The following is a 14,691-nucleotide window of genomic DNA, read 5'->3' as shown; positions in this document are numbered from 1 at the left end:
TCGACACTCTTTCAAGCTCTTTTCAGTTCAATATAACTCCTTTGCACCAAAGTTACCAAAGGTGGTACCGTACTACTACTTTTACATTAGAACAGGGCTTTCCCTGAGCATCAAAACAAAAAGCCAATAGTCATATTTTTAATTGAGTAATGGAGTAAACGTTCCCCCTGCAAGAATTGGCAAATAACTACATTTGCGAGTAGTGAATCACAACTGCGTAGGCAAACACTGTTTAACAATACCAAACGAGATCATTCGAAAAATACAAAATAACCTTCATTCAAAATTCTATTTTTTAGAACGGTTTGTTTTGCAATATCTACACTTAAAATTTAGTGCAATTTGTTTTAATTGACTCACTTTTGTTATGGTCCCATATTTAAGTGCAATAAATGGCTTACAGTAATATTCAGTACAATCGTTTTCAGGAATTTGAACTCTCCTTTGTGATTAACACATTGACCTACTACACGACTGTATTTTAATATTGGTCCTAAAATTTGGAGGTGGTAATTTGATGTTAAAAAAAATAAAAAATAAAAAGTTTTAAGACCCACTTCTCTAATGGGTTGAGTATGGGGGATGAGACAATTCATTTCCATTATTTGTTTATTTTTGTAATTGTGACACTGATGCAGCGGTCGCACCCTGGCCTGCGGCGTGTCCGCAGGTTTGAGTTCACCTCACAGGACCTTCTGATGAAACAGCACTTTTCCTTAGCGGTGCCCGTGGGAGTAGAGTGAAGCATGAGGGATCCAATGTGATTGTTTCATTCACACTGTGGGCCCTCTCTGTGTTCAAGCAGCCTAAGGTGGGGGGTCGGGGGACGGTTGCCACGCACTCCCAGGGGGGTGGGAGGTAGGGGTCTGTCAGCATCCACAGCTCGATTTAGTAACACGCAAACAACACGGCCAGCGTGTGGTCTCAAGGGCATGCCACCTTGAGTCAACACGATTAAACACACATCCCTATAATCATCTCATCTTCTTGCTCGCTACTTTTCTAAAATTGGCGCGGACCCCAATTTTCCCATTTAGTTCACATTTCAATACAATCTGGATAATTTCCCAGTCTTGAAAACGGCTGTCATAAGACCACTCCTACAAAAAAAATGGTCCTGATGCCACGATACTGAACAGCTATCCCCGTATATCAAGTCCGTGAGAAATGTGTTTTTCAACAGCTCTCTGACTTTCTTCGACCAAATACAGTTGAACCTCGTTACAACATACCTCGAGGGACATAACGAATCTTTACGTTATAACGGTAGTCCGTTGTAACTGTTTCCAATAAAATGGCCGGCCACCTCAAGGGACATAACAAATCTTTATGTTATAATGGTAGTTTGTTGTAACCGTTTCCAATAAAATGGCCGCCAATTCAGATGTAAAATACAGTATGAACATTTACAGATGTGAAAACATGAACGTGTAAAAATGAGAGAGAATTTCAGCCTTCACAGACAGAAGGATTTGCTTTTCAGACGATGTGCTCAGGACCACGCCGTGTCTCCGGAAACACAACGTACGAGTTGATCTGTAACGTTGCTTAGCAACGGAGGGGAAGAAGGCCCTGTAAATTTTGTTCATAAGCGAGGTGGCGGCGGCAGTTAGCTTCCCACGGTTCGTTGCAACAAAGGCCTTTTTGTTATAAAGACGTTTACGTAATAAAGGTGTTCGTTGTCAGCAAAATCGGCAAATGGAAAATGAATCACGTGAAATCGTGACTTTGAGATTTGAACGTTATTGGGATGAAAACGTAAACGGGGGTTCGTTGATAAGGGGTTCGACTGTAACTGCTTTGATGATTTTCAATCAGGCTTCAGGCCGCATCACAGCACTGAGGCTGCTCTTATCAAGGAGACAAATGACATCCATCTGTGCACTGACGCAGGTAAAATCTTATTCGTCGTCCTTCTGGATCTGAGTGCTGTATTTTCGATGCAGCCTAACATGCCATATTGGTAAAGAGGTTACGGGATTGAGTCATCATCTCAGGCATGTCATCTAATTTGGTTCCAGCCATTGTTCAAATCAGAAACGGTTGCTCAGAACAAAGAGGAGTGACTTGTGGGTGCCTTCGAGCATCCTCGTATCGCTTTTGTTCATCCTGTACATGCTGCCCCTCGGCTAATTAATACGCACGTGCCCTACGGACAACTATTCAGATGACACTCAGATTTGCCCCTCGCGAACAGAAGGTGGGCAAATGGACTCTTTCTGTCACTGCTTCCGTCAATCAGCCTTCTCCCGTCTCAAAAGCAGTTTGAACCAGCCTTCGAGAGACTTTGATCCTTGCGTTCATCTCTAGTAACATAGTCGTTTTCACCTCCTTCTCACGGGACTCTCTAAAGAGCCTGAAAGACAACTGTACTACATCCAGAAAACCGGTGCTGCAGTAGACGTACCACCAAAGCAGTTCTGTGCTAAGGTCACCGTCATGGCTTCCTGGAGCTCAGAGGACAGATTTGTGTGACCGCAAACTTTCATGGTTTCGTCTCCGCAACACTTTTAATACAATTGATGTACTTAAATCACGCAGGTGCACTGATGCGTGTCGACACAGCTCAAATCAAAACGTTCTCAATTTTCTGACATTTAAGAGATTGAATGAAATGAAAGGAAGTCCCTGAAGTCGACTTTGAGACCTTCAAACAGTCCGCGTGAGGACAAGTAAACATTGTCGATCATAAAATACACCATTCGTCCTCATGCAGCCTCTTCTTGGGGATCCTCGGTCACGCTCCCACCATTTTTTTTCTTTTTTTGTTGCTGCAGTGCACTGAGCTGCCCACCACACAGAACTGATCACCTCTTCCCATTTGTGATCCGTCTCACCTGCACCTTCAACGTTTAAAAGGGAAACCTTGTGGTGGTAAAGAAGCCCACTCACCTTCTGAATGTTTTCCACTCCAAATGAAAATGTAAAAAAAAAAAAAAATGATGGAGGGATGAACTTATTAAATATGTCAGTAAACTTTACAGTGCAAACTATCAACACGAAAGAGTGACAATAAACTGAGCTGAAAGTCATCTACAGCGCAGACATCCATCTCTCTCTCTCTCTCTCTCTCTCTCTCTCTCTCTCTCTCTCTCTCTCTCTCTCTCTCTCTGTATATGTATCTATGCAGTGGACAGGGACTGAAATAGTGAAAATCTGCATATAATTGTCCACATTGAAATGCATTGGGGAGAAAAAAACCCTCATAAACCTCCAATACGCGTCCCCCGCCTCAAAAAAAAAAAGAAACGATTGGATAAAAACAACAACTTTGCAAAAGTTTCAAAGCGTTATTGAGTGCAAAACCGAACGTAGTGCTGTGGATTTTTTTTTAATCTTGTGTTGGCGATAGGTCACAATTCACGGTGTTCTTGTGTGAATCCAAAAGCAAACAACAAATTTGACACCACATCTGAAGCAGTACGAACATATTTCCTCTTTTATTTACATTCCTTTTCAAATGTTAACATTTTCGCTATAACTTTTGATCAGGTTGGCATTATTTCTTTTTTTTTTCCTCATTAAAATAAATTGGCACAATTAAAACATATGTAGACAAAAGTTTATTTACACCATACAACATTTTCTTTTTTTTTTGCTTGTTTTTTTTTTTTTTGGTTTTTTTTTTTTTTTGTTTTTGTTTTTTTATATTTTATACAGGGCTGCAGATGGGAGAGCTTGCCGGGGATCCTTCAAGCGGGTTCCGCAGTATTAAAGTTGTGAAATATATTATTTATATAAAAGTGAGTATTATCTTTATTGCATTGAAAGCAATGAAGAATGTAGCCGGACAAACATTCATTTTAATATGACACAAAAGATACTCTTTGCCTCCCATGTTTCATACTAGAAAGTAAAAAGTGTCGCAATGGCCAAACGGACTGTTATAAACGTTTTAAAAACCTGCATAAATATATACATTGTGCTCCTGGGCCTAGTTAGCAACCAGACCCAACGAAGCTGGGACCACATGGCGTGTTGTTTGCTCTATGAGGTTTCTTCTTGACGTTGGATATATATACTGTATATATTTTTTTTCCGCATTCTTGCCAATTCCTCCAAAAGATAATTTGAAACAATGTGATGGTAAATATTGTACACCAGGCTGCCCCGCACTAAGTACACTAGTGAGAATACAAAAAAAGTAACACTGATGGTTTTCCTTGTCCCTTCTTCCCCATTGTTCCTCTCTCTCTCTTTTCGCTCTCATCAGTCTTGTTATTGGCACATAAAGTCCCTGCCATGCTCCCAATTATCCCGACATGAACGCCAAGGCTGTTAGAAAAGTCTGTTGCTTTATTCAGTGCAAAATACATCACTTCCTCTTCTTCTTCTTTTTCTTCTTCGTCCTCTCCTCCTTCTCGAGTTTGCATTTTCGTCTTCACCTCTAGACCTCTGTTTGGAAATCCCCCTCCTGGACATCCAGGGGGAGATTGACACACTTTTCCCACTCGGCGGGCGTCATTTCCAGTGAGTCCTTGGCGCTAGAGTCTAGTACATTCATAGTGGCGTAATTCTGGTACTCGCACGCCGGGTTGTAGCTCTCCCACGGGTTCTTGTTTGGCATTGCCTTGTCCTGTGAACACGGCCACATTCGTCAGCACCACATCGTTATCACATGGAGTTTTATACCCACATTTACTATTCAGTAATTGCCCCTAATAAGTGGGGGTGACGTTCCTGATCCACTTGCAATACCTGAAAGTCCGAGATTCAGTCTAGAGACACCTAAAAATTTCACCCCTCCTATTTCAAAACTTTTCCCACGAATATTGTGACGTGTAGAAAATATTTTCAAGAGGGGAAGTAAAAATAAACAAATGAGATCACATGCTTCACAGGTGTGGACACCCCAGTACAGCTCGGATGTGGATGTGTTCAGAACCAGTTGGTTATTTGTTCTTCCTCTCTCTAAAATATTCTACAGGTTACAGGTCACATGATTGATGGAAAAAGTTTTGAAATAATCTATCTCGGTCCGGTTATTTTAGATTACGAAACCCTGGCATTCCATTAGGGGTTTGTTGAATTTTTTTTTTAAATCCACCGTATGCTCTTCATATGTCGGCCATTCGTCTCGGCACATCGGCAGCGACGGCCTCAAAGTCGCCGTTGCAAATAGGAAGGAGGCGCTGCTCGCAGGCAGGGAATATGAAATGGAAAGTCATTTCTGAGAGAATCACTGCAGTAGAATCATTGGGAGTGGAAGGGGCGGAGGCTGGGAAAAATAGGAGGGAGGGTATTGCGTGGGCGTGCGTGTGTGTGTGTGCTGATCTTCTATAGGTTTGCGTTCGCACTGTAAGAAGGAAAGGGAGTTCACCAGCTTAATAAGATATGGTAGTACGAAAAGGCGCCATGTAAATATAAATGGATATCGTTATCATAGATGATGATTATTATTATTGTTATGGACTATTTTTATAGGTCATTGTTGAGAGGAAGTCATATTAAATGAAAGTGTAACGGTAATAGCGTATATCATCCGAAACGCCAATATCTCGAAATTTTTGTGCGTAGTGTATGTCACAGCTCTGCAAAGTCTCTTTAGAAGCCCACACCATCTTCTGTTTAATGGTCTCTGCACCTCATATGCTGTATTTTTGATTTAACGCCACGTGGCGTTTGTGGACGTGTGCGTATATCAATTGCTTTGCTGTGATTATAGACATCCGGCTCGCAAGTGACAGAGAATATCCGATCCGTCTGATATGAATCGACAGCTATCTTATTCGAATCAGATTTTTATCCTTCAATGATAGAAGCTTTTTTTTTTCCTGATCTGAAGATTTATGTTTCTGCCGTTTTTTTATTTCTTCTTACGGTGGCGCCTTTCACGCCGCCTATTAAAGCTTTCCGCTATTTTTCAAGTCACTGTTTTCCGTAAGTGGCACAGACACAGAATGGCAAGGCCAAGTTGAATCGACAATTGAGTTGACATTGGAACCATGACAGAAGCATGAACGGCATAGGTGCAAAATTAAAGACCTAAATTTTACATTCACCTCTCTTTCATACTGTGAAATTTAAAATGTTAAAGAATTTAAGATTTCCTTGACTGAGAATGACCACTTGAAATAAGCAACAGTGGTTCGATCTTCGAATTGTTTATTTTTATTTTTTTAATGGCAAGATTTTTGAAAGCCAGACTGTCCTGAAGCGGCAACGTAACCCAGATTTGCATGTCAGAATGTGCCGTAGTCTCTCATTAATTAATGCTAACGCAGTGGTCAAGTCATAAGTACAAGACATATTTGTTAAAACAAAAGAAAATACTTCTAGGTTGTAAATATACAAACAGCCAAATGAAAACATATGGGGGTAACTGAGCGTGCCTTCTTGTGCTGTGCGATGAGGTAATCTCAAAACCGCTTATGTCCAAACCTTTTGTACTTCTTTTTTTTTCTTTTTTTTACCTAGAAATATCCTTATACACGGTGTAATCAATGACGATCACGTTAAGTTAATCAGAAAGGTAGTTCTAGACACTTTTTGTGTTATTTTTTTTTTTAAAGATGAAAAACAAGCATTGCTTTTCTTAAAAACAAAAGGATTTTCGAAGTGACTTTTAAAGAGTGCTGTCATGGTGTGTTTTCATGGAAAACATGAAATTGTCACGGTGACCCCAAACTTTTAAGCACTCTTGTATGTTTACACTATTCAGCTATATCATCCAAATTAAATACAGATTCATCCAGTGATTAAACTTAAAACCAGATGCCATCATGTTTTGTTGTGAGTGGCATTGTTAAGAACTTTGGAAACGTTTGAAAAATGGCTTTTCGGATTTTAAGTCCAATTCGCATACCCTGTGTGAAAAGCCACCATTGCTATTTGAAAAGAATCGAACACGTCACACCAGACATCATACATCTAATGATTTAAAGCTGGGCGCCGCGAGCGAGCACAAACAGTTACACATCCCTCTGGCTCGATGGCTTCCGTGTAAAAGGCAAAGGCGGATTAATGTCAGATCATCTGTTACAGCTCTCATGCGGCTATTTTGTCGGATCTCGGTGTCAAATAGGCAACTGACGTGACAAATATCCAAGGTGATTCACATGGGAGAAATAAAACTGGAATTGTGTCGTTGTGTAAATGCAGCCTTAGAAGAACAGCACACTTCAGGTCAGGTTGGGATGCTGATTAAATCATCTGCCATGCATTTATGACTTTAAAAAAAAAAAAAAAAGATGGTGTTGCTAAGTAGATAAATGTATATGTAAATCAAGTGCATTCATGGCCTTGCATTGGAATGGATGCACTCTCGAGAGCAACTACGGTTGCAAACATCCTTCATCTCTGTGATTGGCCTGGTGGAGAAAATGCATCTTTTCTGAGAAAAAAAAAAGCAAAGGTGGGGGCAGGCTATCACCCGGATAACCCTCGCCACCCCCAATGGCCAGCTTCTGGCTCTGTATAAATGAACAACCTGTTCTACATAAACTGTCATGAGCACAATCACACACACGTAGCCTGCACTGCACATTGAAATAAGCTACAGCTGGATTTGAATGTCGCTGAAATACACCCCCCACCCCACCCCCCCACTGGTTTCCTGTTACTCACCATGCTCCCCATATTTGGTATGTCTCGAAATCGGTCCAGGGTTTGAAATTTCTGATTCAGTTCCTGGAACAGCTCCATGTGTCTTTTCCTGGTGTGCATGACTTTCTGCAATGGCAAGGGTTTTTGCTTTGGTATTGACAGCCAATAATGCAAATGCATCTTCTCTCCACCCACTCGCACTCTGATCAATGTGTTAGTGTCAAGGTAGTTTGCTTGTAGGCCAGGTTTCAAACAGATCTGCTCGGGTCTGCATATATATACTGTAACACACCGCCAAAATAAAGGAAACATTGGGATGATTTGTAAGAGGACGGCAGAATGACTTCATTCAAAATGGCAGGAGTAACCGAATCGAGCTTAATTCTTTTGTGACAAATTGCCTCATTTAACGTTTTGTTGGCGTAAGAGGAACCCTTATAATCCAATCTTGGCCCAGGGCTTCCTTTAAAAGGGGTTGTTGCTGTGTCTACTTTAAAGCAAAATACTCCCCGTGCCAGAAACACTGCCAGAAGCTTTCATTCTGTTTCCTTTACTTTGAAAAGGGGGCATTATACGTGTGTGTGTGTGTGTGTGTGTGTGTGTGTGTGTGTGTTAAATACATATATATATATATATATATGCATAAAACCTGATTTGGCAATGCAAAGGAATGCAAAATCCTGCCAAAAGAGGGGTGGAATTTGCATGGCAAGACTAGCGGTTCAAATCAGTCATGAAATGTGCAAATGACTTTAAAAGCATATCATTGAAAAATCAGTGCAGAGGCGATGGATGGAGGAGATGGAGGACAAAATGTTGATGAACGCTCATCCTGTTTGTCAGTTGAGAGCCTTGCTTTTACCTTAACTACATAGCGTGACAATAAATCTTGTAAACTCCAATAAGCTTAAGAGGCACAACAAGTTCGAGTAAATCAAATGACAAACACAAGGATGGCTTTACTCGGTATATTAAAAAAAAAAAAAAGATCGATGCATGTCTTAAGCGAAGGAACGTGTTTTAACATACCTCAAAGTCCAGATCAGAATATCGTGATTTTCTTCTCTGTAAAAAGAAAAAAAATAAAACAAAATATGAGGAAAAGATTTATAGGGCTGCCACAACACAGAAAAGTTTGTCTCTATGAATACAGTGGTGTCTTGACTTAAAAATGAGTTGAATTTAAGTTAAGATACAAAGCTTTTGCGATATTTTCCGCACTATAAGGTGCAACCAAAAGCATTCAATTTTCTCAAAAGCCAACAGTGCGCCTTATAATCCGCGGCACCTTATGTATGGATCAATATTCTGATCTATTTTAAATGTTCTGTAAAGCGCTTTGTTACAGCTGCAGCAGATGTGAAAGCTCGATACAAATAAAGGTATGTTTTATTGTATTGTATTCCCCAATGCGTAGCTCCATCTAGTGGATACATAATGCAATTGCGGCCACTACTGCAGCTTCTATTCGATGCGCACCCTATGTAGGAAAATAGTTTGAAAATAGGCCATTCATTTACCTTTAGTTTAGCGTAAGCTTAACCTGTAAGACCTCAAAAATCGCAATCAGTTATTTTTCAAAATCGATCCACCCGATTCCATATATTATACAGTGTATAGCATGTACCTCTAAGGAGCTCATGGAGATGGTAGAGCCCGTCTCACTCCTCGAGAGGCCAGCGCTCTCCTCCATCTCAGCAAGGAAGTTCTTGACGGCCGTGCGGGGTTCAAAGGGCAGGTTCTGCATCTGCTCGGGGGCGCTGGGGTATTGCTGCTCCAGGTTCACATTCATGTGGTCCACGCCCGACGGGCTGATGTTGAAGTCAGGGCTCATCTTGTAATGCATCAGCCTCTCGTGCGGCAGCGTATCCATGGTGATGTTCATCTTGGTATCCTCCTTTAGGTGGGCTGGCAGGGTAGCAGACCCCGAAAGTGCCGCCGCCGCCGCCGCCGAGGCACGGGGCATGACAATGTAGTCCGTCTCCATCATCTGACCCTGTGGCGGGTGGCCCTCCATGTCGTGGGTGCCCATGTTCTGGTCACTCTGGCGCATGGCGTCGTCAGTGCACAGGTAAACGGTGCGACGCAGATCGGCGTTGTTGTCGCCAGCGAGCGACTGCTCCTTGAGCTCGCCCACTCCCATGGGCATGTGCAGTGCCGAAGGCTGCTGGATGATCACTTTGGAGATGATGTTGCCGGGCAGCGTAGAGTAGTTGAGGCCTTCAGGAGCTTTCTCGTCCTCCTCGTCATTGAGGGATATGCGGGAAAGCGTGCCGGTGACGGTAGCGGCGCGACATGAGCCCATGTCCTTGTGGAGGGCTGACAGGGCGGAAGCACATGTTTGAAATCAGCGATTCATGTCTGTGTGAGTGTGCACATCATCTTCAAAGGAAATTTCCAGTTAATATCATCCAATTTGTAAAGGAAGTGATTAAGGTGCACTGAGAGCTGATGCTTTTATGTGATCAGAAGAACGCCACATTAAACAAACTGCTTCATTAAATTTCATAAAATATCTGTTCAGCACTCAAGTGTTTTTTTTTCCTTTTAATTATTTTCACTTAAGGAATAAGAAAGGAATTTTTAAAAGTCCCACGAGCCAGGACAGACCACACTTGTCAACTGTGATTTTTTTTTTTTTAACCTAAAAGGCAATCATGTTCATTCAAATCCCAATTTTTGGAGTTAAATCTAACAAATTCTAACCTAAGCACAACATATGATCTAAGACATATGAGTGGCAGAATATGTCATCGTTATTAATATTAATTGCTGCCAAAGGCATAATCTGGTTCAAATCCAAACAAAACATTATGGCTTCTGACCCTGCAAACACAGAGCAAGATGAATTTAACAGCCTTTAAGCTTGTTATGCCTGAAGCACATTCCCATCAACGTTTACACTCGAGGCGACAGCGTCAAATGCATCTTTGTGCACCACTAATAATTGCACAAGTGTGAGCACAGAGCGTAATCTGGTCATGATTTATTCATGACACCTGACTGCTTTTGCTGCTTTTTTTTTTTCAGGTAGATGCACTTGAGTTTGACAGGACTGCACCGTGTTGAGGGATATGTTCCAAAAGACTTTCTGAGACCTGTGAATAAGTATGATTGATTTGGTCTTAACCCTGGTATTTTTTTAACAACTCTTAAATACTACATACCGGTACTCTTGTAAAGCGGCTCAAAAGTACAAAAGAAGAACAAAAAAACCCAAAACTAAATATTACCTTCCCAGAACTAAATATCACGAGGAACATTCTCCTAAGGCATGAACTCCGATTTATGATGGTGTGAAACATTTATACAGTCTAATGACAGCGTGCCATTCAGCACAAAGTGGCTTTGTTGAAATGCACAGCAGTCTGGTTACACTTTAAAACTCCGTATAAAAGGAGTAGCCAACAGCTCTTTTTATACTGTTTTGTTCTCAGATTAAAGTCAGTGCTTTGGTAACTGTGAAAAACTCCTGTGGGGATTGTTGGCTGTTATGCAACTGTGGCTATTTTTACTGTCTAACCTCTTTTTGGGGTTTTTACTTGCAAGGAGAGGAGATTGTTGTTACAGTGCTCAGCATAAATAAGTACCCCCCCCTACAGAATTTGTTAAATAAAAAAAATAAAAAAATAGATTCCTTTCAGAATCAATCTTCAATGGCATGATGTACTACAAAATGCTCCCACAAATGTGGGCCAGTGATTGCAAATGTATGTCAAGCGGGAATGTCGTCATCGAACGGATTATTTCAATGTCGCAAACATAAGCGCACACTACTGAAAACCTGGCAAAGCAACATTTTCAATTCATTGAGTTTACTTTCTACAGGGAGGTGACTTTGGGCATTTTCAGTGGATGTGCTCTTACCTGACCGGCAGGCAATATCGACGTCCTTCTCGAAATCCGTCTGCAAACGAGGAATCGTGATCAGTAAGACATTTTACATCTGGGAAACACCTCTTACTATGCTACACGTCAGTCAAACCAAAACATTCTTCAATAAAATCGTGTTTGAAAGGCATATTTTTCAAGATAGCATTTGTGGCGGCTCCTTTTCCAACCCTAATGGAGTGGCCGGTGAGCGCATATCTATGCATGACGGTACAAATGGGAAAGGGAGGCATTTTGCACCTGCTGCAAATGACCGTATTGAACCGAGAGAGCCAGACGCCACTCTGCTTTTGTGAAGACTATTTCCCTCAGAGGGGTATTACAATACTAATGTCAGATCATTTCTCTGACATGCCACTGGTATCGTGGCGCGAGATGAAGAGACTGGCATGCCAATTTCAAAGGTCGGGCCGAGAGCGATGCTCCATCATCCCAGGAAAGGAAATGAGTGAGATGCGTGCCTGATGGGGATGGGGTCAGTTATTTCAATCAAACAAAAATAAAGGCTTGAGCTTTAAGGGCCTAAGAGGAGCACTAATGTCATGTGGTATCTATTCGGGGATAATTATGAGACAATAAAAAACAATGCGCGGCTAAATTATGGTAAATGTTGTTGAGCCTCAAAGGTAGACAGTATTCTTTAAGATATCTTGGTCAAATTCAGATCTACAGACAATGTTTTGAAAAATTATATATTTTTTAAAATTTTGCTCATTTAATCGGTGTTAAAAAAAAAGCGGAACGTGGGTAAACTTTGCAAACCGTCTCACAAGAAGACTAAATGCAGTTCATTGTGTGGCGTGTATTCCATCCTCATCTATTTATCATTATTGACTTATCCATTTTGTACTGAGCTGCCTGGACAGAGCTGCACGACTCATTTGCATAAAGAAAACAAGCTGACTCAGCAAGGTGGCAAGAACCCAGAGTTGAGTGCGCACAATTTGCTGGTGTACATTGTTATTGTCAACTTATGTTGACATTGCCATATTGTACTGAGCAGCCAGAACTGAAACATGTGTTACTTTCTTAAATAAGATAAGATGAGATAAGATAAGATAAGATAACCTTTATTTGTCCCACACTGGGGAAATTTGCAGTCTACAGCAGCAAAAATCACAATTACATTTTTGTGAAGGCATCACAAAAGCTAATTTAGAAGTGAAAAAAACAGATGAGTTCTTGATACTGCCCTTTTTACACCTCTTGACAATTGAAAAGCAAAGGGGGAAAAAAAAGCACAAGCAACATCCTGAAACGAATCAACCCCTGCGGCTCGATAGAAATGAGGCTACAGAAACATCAGTTGGGTTAAAGCTGTAATGATAAAAGTAGAGAAACCACACTTACCATTATCTGAGCATGGCCATTAGGAAAGCCCCCCGTTGCATCACCACTGATTGGATCTTGGCAGTTTCGGAGTCGACATCTGAATGCATCTTGGACCTAAGGAGAAGAATGTTTTTTTTTCAGATTTTGTTCTAGTTAGTCGGGATAAAATCGTGACGATAATTTGCCTTTGTCCTCCCTCAGCATCCCAAATCAAAATTGCTCTACCTCTCGCCGTAGGATACAGTGCACCATCACTATGACAAAACCCTGCAGTGAGTCAAAGACCGCAAAGAGGATTTGAAAGAGGATGGAACGCTTGTCCGTCATGGCAAGCACTGCGGACATCCAGGTCAAGGCCAGTAGAGGCAGGACGACGCAGGAGCTCCATAGGGACGCCCTGAGAGGATTTAAAAAAAGAAATAAGGCAAATTACTACATGGTATCCGTCGTCATCTAAAGGCTGTTCAATCACAAGCACAACTAAGAATTGTTTATTCTTTCTTTCTTTTTTTCCTGCCGTGATCTGATCTACAGCGCTAAGAGCAGTTGCCATGGCAGTGGATCCGCATTATCGAGGTGGACCTGCTGTATATGCAGCATTGTCTTATTGATTCGCAGTCACTTACATTGCGTTGCTCGCTGTAGTCGCTGACAAAGCAGTCGTTGATACAACACCGCATTTGGCGCACTTGAGAGTCAATCCCGTGTGCGGCTCACTCATCTGTCTGTGGGGCATAAGAGACAACGGCGTGACCGACCACGCTAATAACCACAAAGTGTGCAACGTCAAATATTAGCAACGGCACACGCAGCCAGCGCGTGGGTGTAATGTAGTTTCATCTTGGACTTATTCTGCCAACAAAATATGTATTCATGTCGCTCCCGTGAGAAAGCTGACCTCTTTATGTCCTGTGATTTCCACTTTCAATGAGTTCCAACACTGTGTATGTTTAAGCAGCTGTAAATATTGCTTTCTTTGCGCTACAAATCCGCAACTAATAATAACATGATCTCAATGTTTTCAATCTACAGAAAAAAACATTTGAAAGGAACTGGCCTCACTGGTTCAATACTTAGATAAACAGGCTAAACATTTAAATGAAATGAAACTAACTCATTCACACATCATGTCTTGACATCAACATTGACTATCTAAAAAGTGCAACGATTCAAAGCAGTAGGGCAAGCACATTAATGTTAGCGCCGGAACACGAGTTCAAATTAGTTGTTATTACTCATGCTGGCATTGAAATAATGAATAATAAAAGAAGAAAAATGAAGGTACTAACAAGGACGTGCTGTCATACCCTGCTCGATGCTTCATCTTCTTGTCCAGTATGCCGTCTCTGGACACTAATTTATTAAACACGAGAATACCGATCACCATGTTGACCTGGAAACGAAGCAAAGGGATCTTCAATAAATCATACCAATGCAACAATTATTTTCAATTTAATGTTAAAAGCATGGTTTGCCGAGATGACATTTTCCATTAGTCGCCAATGATTGATGTAATTGTCCCATTTTTCTCCCCACCTCAATTTTGCGTGTGTGCACTGAGCTTCGACCTCTAGTTTCTGTGTGTGTGGGTGTTTTTTCTCATATCTGTCACATTTCAGCCAGCGGATGAGCATTGCCGTGCACACTCAGTCCGGCACGGCAGCCTTAGGAAAAGATCTGCCTAATAAGAAACATTTTTCCTCTCAAAGGCACCTTCATCTAACATTAGCAGCAACTTCGCTGACAGGAAACTGGAGCAGCAGTGTGCAATTTGAGGCTTTATATGTAGTTGCTTTACAAATAAATTGAAGCGCTCCTTGTTCGTGATGCCATTTTAGGTCTGAGGCAAAAGAAAAGTAGAGCAAAGATGACAAAAAAAAATCTCTGCGTGTCTTTGGCTCGCAAACTTAAAATATGACTTGA

At 41.4% G+C, this 14,691-nt stretch overlaps 1 protein-coding gene across 6 annotated transcripts in view; it reads right to left on the bottom strand.

Annotated features, from left to right (window-relative positions):
• Positions 1-3,418: 3,418 nt before the first annotated feature.
• Positions 3,419-14,691, bottom strand: part of adgrb3 (adhesion G protein-coupled receptor B3) — a 124,123-nt gene continuing 112,850 nt past the window's right edge. For 3 of the 6 annotated variants that reach the window (XM_019870641.1, XM_019870644.1, XM_019870647.1), the window contains 9 exons: positions 14,058-14,161; positions 13,395-13,493; positions 12,994-13,165; positions 12,787-12,882; positions 11,413-11,452; positions 9,173-9,864; positions 8,575-8,610; positions 7,567-7,671; positions 3,419-4,576 (listed from right to left, as the gene is read on the bottom strand). In XM_019870641.1, coding sequence (XP_019726200.1) covers positions 4,388-4,576; positions 7,567-7,671; positions 8,575-8,610; positions 9,173-9,864; positions 11,413-11,452; positions 12,787-12,882; positions 12,994-13,165; positions 13,395-13,493; positions 14,058-14,161 — 1,533 coding nt within the window. In that variant the 3' untranslated portion in view covers positions 3,419-4,387. The remainder of the gene's footprint in view (positions 4,577-7,566; positions 7,672-8,574; positions 8,611-9,172; positions 9,865-11,412; positions 11,453-12,786; positions 12,883-12,993; positions 13,166-13,394; positions 13,494-14,057; positions 14,162-14,691) is intronic. The other 3 variants (XM_019870642.1, XM_019870643.1, XM_019870645.1) reach the window with 3 other exon arrangements.

This window comes from Hippocampus comes, unplaced genomic scaffold, assembly GCF_001891065.2.
Source record: "Hippocampus comes isolate QL1 unplaced genomic scaffold, H_comes_QL1_v1.1 scaffold76, whole genome shotgun sequence".
Lineage (NCBI taxonomy): Eukaryota > Metazoa > Chordata > Actinopteri > Syngnathiformes > Syngnathidae > Hippocampus > Hippocampus comes.
Note: the sequence above shows the minus strand (reverse complement) of the source record. Positions and strands in the feature narration are given on the sequence as shown.